The 12,885-nt window shown below is 47.0% G+C and overlaps 1 protein-coding gene across 1 annotated transcript in view; it reads right to left on the bottom strand.

The window, feature by feature from the left end:
- Positions 1-12,885, bottom strand: part of REXO1 (RNA exonuclease 1 homolog) — a 210,138-nt gene that overhangs the window by 94,302 nt on the left and 102,951 nt on the right. The window contains exon 12 of the mRNA XM_085639101.1: positions 12,146-12,256. Within this exon, the coding sequence (XP_085495227.1) occupies positions 12,146-12,256 (111 nt within the window). The remainder of the gene's footprint in view (positions 1-12,145; positions 12,257-12,885) is intronic.

The following is a 12,885-nucleotide window of genomic DNA, read 5'->3' on the forward strand; positions in this document are numbered from 1 at the left end:
TCTTGTATTGGTCTCCTGCTTAGTCTTGGATGCATCATCAGGGGAATGCAGGAAGTCATCATACTCATCATTTTCCACACAGCTTCCATCGTCAGACGTTGCCCCTTCTGGTAACGGCGACTCTGCTCTATGATTGCTTCGATCTTCTTGTCCACCGGTCTCGCTTTGGCTAACTGGGAATCCAAGAGAGCCCCCAGGAATGTTTTATTCTGGTCTGTGGTGGCTTCTCTAAGTTGATGGAGAAACCCAGTGTGTGTAAGGTCCTTATCTCCTTGGCGATGCTTTTCTTGCGTTGACAGCTTGCGTTTTTTTCCCCACCATCCAGTCGTCTAAGTATGGGTAGACATATATTCCCTGATGCCTTAGTAACACCTTGAATTGGTAGTGTCTTAACTACAAATTCAAGAAATTGTCGGTGACGTTTGTTTATTGGTACGTGCAGGTAGGCATCCTTGAGGTCTATGGTTGCCATGTAGTCTCCTTCCTTTAAAATGGGAATGGCCTCTAGTAGCGCTGTCACCTTGATTTTTTTGCATTTTTATGAGCTACTTTAATGACCTCAGGTCCAGTAATGGCACCAGGAAGTAGTTTGATTAAACCCCTTTCAGTCTTTGTTCCAGGAGAACTTATTCTATACCTTCTTTGCTTAATAACTCTTCCACTTGTTGTAGTCGTCATTCGTCTATCTTTATTTTTTATAGTCTTGGTTGCGTCATTGGAGGCGATTTTATTGACTATACAATAGCTGTACTTTATGATATTTGGCATCAATTTGTCGGAGATAATTCTCTCCCAATCTTGTAAGAATCCCCCGATTATTGCTCCTACTGGTGAATTGTGTAAGAGGGTTTCTTATGGGCAATCACTAAATGGTGTGGTTCCCCCCCCCTTCCAGGGTATCTATCTCTTCTTCCGCGCCCCAGAAATGGCTGGCTGGAGCTTGAGCGAAACTGCTATTATGGGTGGTGGAGGTGTCACTGCCCTGGTTGCTTAAGCCTGTGTGAGATGTGTGTGATTGCATGGTTCTTTTTTGCTGATTTTGCTCTCTTTTTCTGGGCCATGCCTCCCCGAAAGTTTTGCTTGTACTCTAGGGCCCCCAATGCCTTGGAGGTTTTGTTGTCCTTTTTCATGCACTACGTCGACCGCCTCTCCAAACTGGCAGTCCTGTGAAAGGCATATTGATAATGGTGGTTTCAACGATCTTTTAGAGCAGGCCTCCAAGCGCATCGACCTTCCTATGCCAGCCAAACAAGCGGAGTGCTTTCTATAAGGATTTAAATCTGGTGCACAACTCACCATTCAAGCTATCCACATTGTGGATTTCTTGTGGCAGGAGGGCCTCAAATTAATGAGAGCACCAGCATCAATTCCAGCCATCTCACCTAAGCTGAACAAAAATGATAAGGCCTCTGAAAAGTCCCCCACGTCTCTCATTGGACATCCTCGGCCAGATTTGTTTATCATGCAGGCTGCTCAACAAAGGGCCAAGAAATCCTCTTCTGCATGCACGGCCCCACCAGACAAGGAAGGGCGCCATCTTGATAACATAGCAAGAGATGATCTGCCCAGACGATCACTTTCATTAGAGCCTCCAGTGCCATGGCCATCCAGGAGAGATACAACCAACAGATGTGGTCAGACATCTCTCTGTAGGAGTATCTCCCGGCAGACAAGGAGGCGAGAGACATTCTGTCTGAAGGAGAAAAGTTCTCTTCCAAGCGGATTGATATTGCCATGGACATCTCGTCCAACGCCTTTAGACATGGATGGATCTGCAGTGTTGCGCAGCCATGGATGGCTTAAAGCTACTACTTTCCACCCAGAAGTGCTGGCAAAGGTGTTAGATCTGCAATTAGACAGAGAATGTCTTTTTGGGAAGTACATCAACTATGCGCTCCAATCCATCAAGTCAGACATCTACACGGCCAAATCGCTTGGCAGTTTGCAGCAGCGAAGGTTTCAGCCCTTTCGAGGCAGAGGTCAGTACTTATCTAGGCTGCAATTTTAACAGAGATTCTAACCTTATTCCCAGCAGGGCTATCACCTGTCTTATTACAGCCAAACCTACTGGTTTAATACCATGCCATAGTATTCGAGGGCATCAGGGCGCATACCTCAACCAACAGCCGGGAACTCTCAAGATTCCAACAGGCGACAAAGAGAAGCAGCAGGCCCCTATCACTACACTCCCACCCCTCCTTGCTCAAATTCTTTAATCAATGGAAGTCCATCTCAGACAAATGGTTGTTAGCGTTTTCCTGCATGGTCACACCCTGGAGATTTTTCAGCAGCCTCCAAATTTTCTCTCACGTCATCATCATTTTCCAATTCTCAGGAAATTCAGACGATAACTTCATTCCCACCACTCAATAGAAGAGGTACCACGGGACTAGCAACATCTGGGCTTTTACTCCCACTTCTTCCTCATCAAGAAGACAGGGAAATAGATGCAAATAATTGGCATCCAGTTACTAAACAAGCTCATCAAAAATCAACCATTCATTATGCGCCCTCTCCAAGAGATTCTGCTGCTCATGGAGGGCGGGAGCTTACCTCACCTCCCTCCATCTTTTTTTTTTTTTTTTTAACAGTTTTGATTAGAAACAAAAGCAGCAATAAAGACAGTACATTGTCAACTTAAGTGAAGATTTTCAAACGAGTACGGCATTATCTTACTTAGCATTAATCCGGCAGAAGCTCACGGTAGCATAATTCAACAATTACAAGACAATCCAAGGTGGGTCACTTATATGTTCTTGAGTAAGGAAATTCAACCAAAGCATAACTATTGCTGATTGTCCACAGTATGCGCCGTGGTCTCATCCACATCCTCCTCCAACACCAGAAGTCTTTCCCTCCTCAGTTCAACTGTCGGAGAGACACAAATCTCACCCCTATACTTATTCCAAAGCCCCCATTTGTGATCCCATTTACGTGGACATCCCCTACCTTTATAAACTGTTTTTTCGGCAACCATGGCATGGTCCATATCTTTTGCCCAATCTCTCAGCAGCGGTAAGGTGTCTACGCCCCACTTCTGAGCTATATTTCGTTTTGCTATGCTCCACCCCATCGTGGCCCACGATTGCTCGGCTTGCGTGAGGTCCGTTGCCTCCCAGATATTGAGAAGACAGTGTGGGAGATGGAAGGATGGACTTGTCACACGTCCTAGTCAGTTGTCTGGTCACGTCCGTCCAGTATTGCTGTATGTGAGGGCAGCCCCAAACGATATGCAGGAATGTTCCCGTTTGGTTACAGTGTCGGAGGCAGAGAGCATCGGGTCTCCTACCTAATCGGTGTAGTAGGGTGGCATCAAAATATACTCGATGGAGAATTTTAAGCTGCACCAGGCGAAGTCACATTGAGATGGCGACCTCTCGAGGGGAGGATAACACTGCTATCCAGTCTTCATCAGCTAGTTCTCCAAAGTCACCCTCCCGAGACGCCCTCAGCTTCAACATTGGATCGACTCGATCATTGATCAATTTCCTATATGTGAGAGAGACGGCCTTTCAGGTCATAGGATCCAGCAAGAGACGGTCCTCCAGGGGAGGTGAGTCCGGAAGAGGGGTATCCCCAGGGAGGACAGAGTCAATGGCATGACTGATTTGGAGGTAGCAAAATTTCTCCGTCGGTGCTAGCTGGTACTTGGTTTGGAGGTCTGAGAACGACGTCTTCTTGCCCTTGATCCACAAATCGCTCACTGTTGAGATCCTCATCATATCCCATATATCAAATCCTGCACAGGCGCTAATCCGTCCCAGGATATCAGGTTCCCATAGAGGGGTAGCCTTCGTGAGGCGCCCCTGCCAGCCCATCTGCCTATGCGCTCCGTGCCACACTTCCACCGTACGTGCTGTAGGGCCGGTCAAGCCCAATTTCCTGTGGTTGGTGTACAGAGCTCTATTGTAACCTCCTTTCCCTAGCAACCAGTGGTCAGTGCTAAAGCTGGGATCGTCATGCCGCCCGAACACCCATTGACTGATGGCTGTCAATTGTGAAGCCTGATAGAGGCGTAGATCCGGTAGACCTATACCCCCATCATGCCATCCCATAGTAACCTTGGCCATGGCGATGCGAGGCAGTCTGTTGTCCCATAATAAATCTCGTACTGCAGCATCGATCTGCAAGAAGTAAGATTCGGGCACCGGAATGGGAGTGTTTTGTAACGCGTATAAAAAGAGTGGCAGAGCGAGCATTTTAAATAAGGATGCGGGTCCCAACAAGGTAAGGGGGAGTGTTTTCCAATGCGTGACGTCTGAGGGAAACCTCTGTAACAGCCCCAACAGATTCAGGTCAAAAAACAGTATGGCATCGATAGTGATAAAAATCCCAAAGTACCAAAAGCCACCGGAATATCGTATCCTCGAGGACTCTGCTGTGGCTGTCCCCAAAGGGGATACATCTGGGATTTCGACCAGTTTATTTGATACCCAGAGTGGGCCCCGAAAATATGAAAAATATGGAGCACATGGTGCAATGAGCGTGTTGGTGAGGCAAGATAAAGCAAGATATCGTCCACATATAACGATATGCGGTCTTTGTGCTCAGTCGTCCATCTAGGGCCTCTAATGTCCAGGTCTCCCCTTATACACACCGCCAGCGGCTCCAAAACCATGGCGAAAAGGAGCGGTGACAACGGGCATCCTTGCCTTGTGCCTCGGTACAGGGGGAAAGAAGTAGAGTGATGATTGTTCACTGAAACATGAGCCATGGGTTGTGCATTTAACAGTTTAACCCATCCCATAAATTTGGGTCCGAACTCTATGCGGCCAAGAACTGCGAACAAGTATTTCCAAGCTATGGTGTCCATCGCCATTTTGGCGTCAAGTGCCAGCAGAGTTGCTTCTTCTTCTAGAGTGCCTACACAGCCCAATACCCCATGCAGACGACGCAGGTTGCGCGCAGTTTTCCGTCCCGGCATGAATCCCGACTGATCTGGATGAATCAAGTCGGTGAGATAGAGGAGCAGACGAGTAGCCAAGAATTTTGCGAGAATTTTAGCCTCCACCGTTATCAGAGAGATAGATCTATACGAGGCGTATTCGTCTATCGGCTTACCGGGTTTATGAATGACTACAATGGTGGCCTCACGAATATCAGACGGGAGGAGGGCGTTCTTGTAACTTTCGTTGTATAGATTTAGTAAATGAGGTGCTAGTTTGAAAGCCATAGGCTTGAACAATTCGATCAGGAGCCCGTTCGGGCCCATCGCTTTTCCCGCACGAATGTCTTGAATTGCCTTATGAATTTCTTCAACCGACAAGTCAACTTCCAGCGCGCCTCTATCCTGTTCTGAGAGGCACGTCACTCCGATAGTAGCAAGGAGTTTGGTCGCTCTCGAAGCCTGCGAGTCTTGCGGGATACCATACACAGTCTTATAGTGGATTGCAAAAGATTCAGCGATGCCCCGTGGGTCTGTTATCAGATCATCAGATCACTTGATCGCGCGCACCCATCTCGCTGATTTTTCTTTACGTTTGAGCCACGCCAGCAATTTGACAGTGGATTCCCCTTGTTCATATATATGATGCCGGGTGACCAGCGCAAGTCTATTGGCGTCTTCTTGTAGCAGTTGCTTATAATCTTGCCTTTTTACGTTAAGCAGATGTTGAGTGTCAGGGACCGGGGCCCGAGATATATCAACCTCAAGACTTAGGATCTCAGCTTCCAGCTCCAACACCCTACGACAGCATTCAGCCCTGTGACCGGCCATCGCGATAGTGCCCTTCCTTTGATCACTGCGCCATAAGCTCCCCAAAGCGTAATGGCTGATTGGACCAAGCCTATATTTTCCTTAAAATAGTAATCTGTATCTTTCCGCAAGGCATCTCTAATATGCGGGATCTTGAGTGTCCAAGGTTGAATCCATATCGGGCCAGGTTGAGGCAGGCGTTGCACTCCAAGGACAGTCAGCACCGGGGAATGATCCGACACCCCCCGCGCCAAACACCCAGTGGGAGATGTCATGCATATGTTGTGCATGTGTGAACAGGTAGTCAATTTGTGATTGACTTCCGTGTACCCCGGACTGAAACTTAAAGTGTGTGTCATGGGGGTGGGACCACCTCCAAATATCTACCATCCCTAAGGCTTCAATAAAGTCCCGTAATGGGGAGCAGCATGCCGAGTCACTTCTGGGCGGTGATCTATCAAGTTGACCGTCAAGTTGAAGTCACCCCCCATTATCAGTGTGCCCACAGGCAGGTGAAGTAAAAGTGTTCCAACATCTGTCAATGTCAGTCGCTGTAGGCCTGGTGGAGCATACACAGAAACAACATTTAGGACTCTGCCCTCCCACATACCTTTGCAAGCTGCATACCTGCCCTGTGGATCCGTCCAGGTATTTCCCTCGATCTTCTTGATGCTTTTTTTCACATCCTCATACATCCCAGATTTCTCAGGTTCAAAGTGGCAGGGTGCCATTATCAATTCAAGGTGCTACCCTTGCCGGGTTTGGTGGCTCGGTGGAGTAATTCATCCACTGCAGGAGCCTGCGTTCGACCTCATTATCACAGGTTAAAATCCCGGCAGGTCCACTCAACCTCTCATCCTTTGAGGTCGATAAAATGAGTACCATTGAGTTGGGTAGCAATAAACATGTTATTCAGCGGCAAGACGCACCTTTGGGGGTGAACGTGCGCTTTACAAATACACGTTATGTTATCCTCAGGTTGAAGTTAGCACCCAGAGTTTTCACAAAGTGCATAGCTCTGGTGGCAGCTTTTCTCAGATGTATTCCCCTACCTGGATGACTGGTTAATCAATGCTCCGTGCTTCAGAGTGGCCAAGAAGTCCACTCAAGACTGCCAGCAGCTCTCTCAGAGTCTAGGTCTATGCTTCAACAAGGAAAAATCATCACTCATCCCCTCCATGTCACTGGCTTTTCTAGGGGTGATCCATGACACTGTGCTCTCAAAAGCCTTTCCCACAAAAGAAAGGATTTAACATCTGCAAAAATAACACGTCTCCGGTCTGCAAGAAAGTCAGTTTCTGTAAGGACATACAAATCAATGTTGGAGGTGATCCTGCATCCCGTTGATCGATTGTCGTCTCCGCACGAGACCGCTGCAGGAGCATCTCTATGCTCAGTGGGTTCAATCTCAGGGATTGTTCAACAATTTCCATAACCTCAGAAATGACTTCAGCAACGTCCTAGTGGATGGTCAAGGACATCTCTCTGGTCTCTCCTTCCTCCAGACCTCACAGCAAATGGTGAGGACTTCAGATGCCTCCTTTGAAGGATGGGGAGCCTATCTCCAGGATCTAGATGTTTACGGCAAATGGTCCAACCAGGAAACATCGTACCACGTAAATCTTCTGGAGCTAAAGGCAGTGTTTCTCAGCCTTCAAGCCTTCCTCCCAAGAATCCAGGGCTCTTCAGCCAGGAAAGACCACCACCACCCTGGTTTATCTCCTCAAACAGGGTGGGACGAGGTCACAAGTCCTCTCAGCTCAAGCACAACAGATATTGGAGTGGCTGATAACCAATGACATCTCATTAAAAGTCAAGCATCTACCAGGAGTGCAGAGCGAGTGGGCCAACTCCCTCAGCAGGAAAACCAAGCAGTGTACGAATGGGAGAACGATTAAAAAAAACCTGCAAAGTGTCTTCTAGTCTTGGGGTTATCCAACCCTAGATCTGTTCGCTACATTCCTCAACAGAACATGCACACTCCTCGCCAGAAGGGTTGCTCAGCCAGGATCTTGGGGAAAACACATTCCACTTCTCATGGGCAGGAAAGTTTGCTTAAGCATTTCCTCCATTCCCTCTCATCCCAAGAAATCTGCAAAAAATTAAAAGGGAACCGTGCAGGCTCATTCTTATCTTCCCGGCGTGGACGAGGCAATACCGGTACACCGATCTGTATCACCTTTTAGAGTGCTCTCCCGTTCAGATTCCTTTCTATGTACCAGGGCCAAGTGGTTCATCAATGGATTCGCACTCTTCGCTTATAGGCTTGGCTCCTCACTACGCCAAATTCAGAGATCTAAAACTATTTGACAAATGGAGATCGATACTTCACAAAGCCTGAGCTTCTTCTACCCTCAAATGATACATGACTAAATGGAAGAGGTTCTGTGCATGGTGTGCTGCATAGTTATGCCACCCTTTTTTTCCCCACTCCAGAGCAGGTACTACCATATATCCTGCATCTTGCCAAATCAGAACTCACCCATTCATCCATAAAGGTGCACTTAGTGTCCATCTCCAGATACAGACGGCGTTCTGGTCAATCGTCCTTATGGTCCAACAGGCTTATCAATGAGTTTATGAAGGGTCTCTTCAGGGTTTACTGAACCTGTTAAGGCCCCTCGAGTGCTTTGGCAGATGAGCACTGTTTTGTCACAGCTCATGATCACTCCATTTGAACCTATACACAAGTGTGATCTCAAATTCCTTTCTTGGAAAGTGGCTTTTCTCTTAGCCATCACGTCTGCTAGACGTATTAGCAAAATCCAAGCTTTCACCCTAAAAAGAACATTACCTTCAGTTCCTACAGTACAGAGTAGTCATATGTACTAATCCTTCATTTATTCCCAAGGTGCCTTGGAATTATCACCTCAATGAACCAGTTGTGATACCTAAATTCTTTCCCAACCCTTCTTCAATGACAGAGAGGGAATTGCACTCGCAGGACATTAAGTGTTGTTTGAAATTCTACTTGCAAAATACTAAGTCTTTCCGCAGATCAATGCAGTTGCTCATCTCTTTCGCTGCTCCTAGAAAAGGACAAGCCTTAATGCGGGTTAGTATGGCTCGCTGGATCTCCTCAGCCATACTCTGTCATGAACAGGCTGCGCATCCATTGCCAGCAAAGGTGAAGACACACTCGACTCAAAACATTGCAGTCACAGGTCTATCTCTACCTGGCATCTGCAGGGCAGTGACAGGGGTGAACGCCCACACTTGCACGAAGCAATACTACCTTCATGCCTGGAGGTGGCAGTCGGTCAAGCTACCCTGCAACATCTCTTCGCATAAGGTATGAAACTAATAAGCTCAATCTTTTCTATGCTTTAATGTTTTATAACTACTCTTATTAGGTTCTTCTCGTTTTGTGTAATTTCTAAAGTCAAATCCTTGGCTAGTTGTATTTTGGTTGAGTGTCATGGTGGGATGGTAGCCTTCCCACCGGTATGAGCTTTCGGATACTGCTAACTAGTCTGATCCAAGAATGTTAACCTATAAAAGATACAATACTGGAGAAAAAACAAGTTACTTGCCTGTACACTGTGGGTCTCCAGTATTGATAAATGTTATAGATTCACATGCAACCCTCCCTCCTCCTTGTTCAGGCTCACCGTTGCACACCTTATGTTTTTTACACTCCTGCTTGAAATCTGAGGTATGGTGGCTCAGCAGGAGATGAATACTCCAGGGTCTCTGCTCTGATTGGCTCAAATTTGGAAGTTTTAAAACAATGTAAATAGGTTACTATATACTCTGATTATCCTTCACATTATGTTATTGCAGAACCTGGGAGCTGAAGGCATAGGTCTTTCCCTTGATAGGTGCCAGATTGTCAAGGTATTCAGTCATGCAATCATTCTAGTTTTGATTGAGATGCTGACATTTTAGTTTGCACAGAAAGGTGTTCATTGCAGAAAAAGTCAGTAGCAGTAGTTCAATGTAAACATAGTTTGAGTCCCAAATACAAAATCTCTCTTTTGAGCTGGCCAAAGGTACCACAATGAGTGATGTGTAGCATGAAAGGCATTAGTGAGTGGTCCAACCAGTATAAATAAAAGATCATTGAAACAAAATTGCCTCCTGTGCTGGAGTCACTCACAGTTGAAGGGGGCCTGCAGAAATATGCTGCAGGTGGAGACTGGAAATCCAGGCTGACCAGACCCAAGGATGGGCTATGCTCTTGCAGGTCTGGGGCCCCCTTTGGCACCGTCACCTCCCCTGGACTCGGCTGTGGAGTATGGGTGCAGAGGTACTTTTGAGGCATCGGGTGGTGGAGATCGAAGACTAATTTCTTTGTCTTTGTTCTGCAGTAAAGGGACAGACAGTACAGCTGGGCCACTCTCAGTGTGGATCTCGAAGTCTGTTGACGTGCAGGTCGGCCTTCCTCATCATTGGTGCCCGGTCTTGACACATCAAGCCTTGGCTGCTGCATGGGCTCCAGTACACCAGGTATTGGTGTTTTGCAGCTCTGGTCAGTCCTAGTGTCCCCACAGATGAAGGGAGGAGGAATAAGAACTTTAGAAGCACAGCTACCTCTTCCTGGGCGGCTGCTGCATTGGTAGTCCTGGTGAGTGGCAGGTTGGTATACCGGACTTGCTTCTTTGGTGCAGGCAGCTGCAGGGGAGTAGCTCCTCTACTCTAAAGGAGTTTCTTTGGCAACCGGTGAAGCACTGGCAGCCCTATAGGTTTCTTGAAGTCTGTATAGCTGCAGGATGAATCGGTTGCTCCCCAAGGGTCGGTTGCAGTAGGCAAGCTGGCAGGGTCGGCGCCAAGTCAGTTGTGCTCCTTGGTTCTCGGGTCAGCAGTCTTCTTTGTCCATGCCTTCTTTTGTGTCCGTCGAAATCTGAAATCCTGCTATCAAAGGGTCCCCTAAATACTCAATTCTGATGGATACTTCTGCCTGTGGATTTCTCACCTTATGAATACCCCCTGCGCCAGCATTCCAGTATTCATAAGGTGAGGAATCCACAGGCAGATACTGTATCCACCAGAAAAAGCATTACCGAAGGTAAGTAACTTGTTCTTTCGGGGCATTAAGCGGAGTGAGTGGTAGTAGCTAATGGGATACCTACCCATGGGGTCACTACACCCCCTAGATGACCTCTTTCTTTGAGGAGTGGGCACCACCCTCGTTTAGAGTTCCTATTTCTAAATTTGTGCTCACTTCAGGCTTGTTCACCCTAGAGATGTGCCCAGCCTGGCAGTGCAACACGCCTCATGCATTGCTCATTTTCCTGCCTGTCCTTGGGTCAGATGGGCCCAGGGCAGGGGGTAGCAGCTCCCCTGTCTGGGGAAGGCTTGGGTCGCATATCAATGCAGGTGGATGCCTTTGAAGCCTCCTGCCTTGATATGCTGATTTAACAGCCTTCCTGAAGGCGAAGGAGAGGATAACGCCACTCTCAAGAGCAGGCATTGCTCCTGACCTCTGAGAGTGCTGCTCTCAGCTCCTAGGGAGTCAAACTCATCTGTGGTGGCAGGCTGAACTGGACCAGTTAGCCAGCACACTAGAAGGCTAGTAGGGTTCAGGGGGTACCCCCAGGTGTATGTAATAATACATCTATCACTGGAATTGGTATGGGTTTATTAGCGTGAGGTGTTTGATACCAAACACCATAGGTTTCAGTGAAGCCATTATGTAGCTGAGAAACTTGTTTTGGCCAGTGCCCAGTACGTACCTTACCATGGCTTCCCTGTTCACTTGTACTGTCAGGAATGGAACTGGCCAGCATAGGGGCATATCTCCTCATGCAGATATGCACTCACATGTAATATAATGCACCCTGCATGAGGTGTAACAAATATTACATGCAGTTTTAGGGGACATGGCAAGCAAGTGTGTCTTATTTTGTGTTTTCACTTTCAAGAGCACCTTGTCATGCAGCCTGCAGTGGCAGTCAGTGTGAGTTTGGTGCTGGGTCCCTTAGAGTGGCACAAGAACGCTGCAGCTATAGGGGCCTCTTTAGAACCTATGCCCTACGTACCAGAGGTACCACTTAATAGGGACTTACAGAGGTGCTAAAGGCCTCGTCACTTGGGGATCAAGTGACCAGTTGTCTGGTTTTGCAGAAAGAACACTGACACTTGGGACTTGGTTAGCTGAAACCCAGTGCACTTCAGTCAAAGATGCAGCAAATACCAGTCAAAAAAATGTGTGGGTGGGGGGTGGGGAGGGGTACTGCATCAAAAATCCTGTTTCCTACAGTAATGTGATAATTTACAATAAACAGGCAAACGTAGCATAGACTAACAGATCAGAAACAATGGGAATTGCCAGACATTTTTCAATAGTTCACTCAGGTGGACCAGTCTAGAATAAGGAAAAATAGTTCAAGCCTAGGATGTGCAGTTGAGGTACAGCACAAGCTAGGAATTGCAGACTTAAATACACTGTATAAGGTGACCGGCCCACAATAGGAAACAAAGCCTGGAGCATAAGCAAAAGTGACTCACCATCTCACAGTCCAGGGCAAAAATTCCAGGGCAGCCATCAGTAGGAATCTCTTTTTCAAAGGTCTTTACAAAACCATCCAGCTGTTCTTTGCGACCATCCTGGACATGTTGCTTTAAAACAAACAAAATATCTGGAATTACTAATAAAACCTTTATTAAGACTGGACTACAGATTGTAAATTCTCTGATGCAAACTAATGAGCCTGTAAAAGGCAGTGTTGCTTGACCACTAAAAGGCATTACCAGTGTTACACAGCATATTGAGAGATAGGGGCTCTTGCCAGTTTTAAAAAGAAAAGGATGATAGAGTTGACAGAAAGGTCCTGAAGATATCAGGGAACTGTGGAAAAGTATAGGTTGTATATTCTAGATGCAGAAGTTGACATAGGCAAAGTATGAAGAACAGCCATAGGCACTATGTCCTATGTAAGGAGTTTAATTACTGTGCAAAGTACTTCTCCTCCGCGAAGCACTGGTAGCTGACTTGGCTCAAGCACAAGCATGCATTGTTTTTTTTATATAGGCCACAGTCATGCATACCAGTAAGGATATAAACTGAATCAATCTTATAGAAATCTGCACATGGTCTTCCGCTGGCAAGAGTCTATAACTCGCCAAGTTGCACCAAGATCCATCCTTTCCTGTCACAAGTCTGCAGAAACTGTGTGACAACAGAATCTGAAAATGTAAGGGAGCCCCGGGCTTCTTTGACTGTCCCTCTTTACAGGTATTTATTACAA

This window comes from Triturus cristatus, chromosome 12 (genome assembly GCF_964204655.1).
Source record: "Triturus cristatus chromosome 12, aTriCri1.1, whole genome shotgun sequence".
Lineage (NCBI taxonomy): Eukaryota > Metazoa > Chordata > Amphibia > Caudata > Salamandridae > Triturus > Triturus cristatus.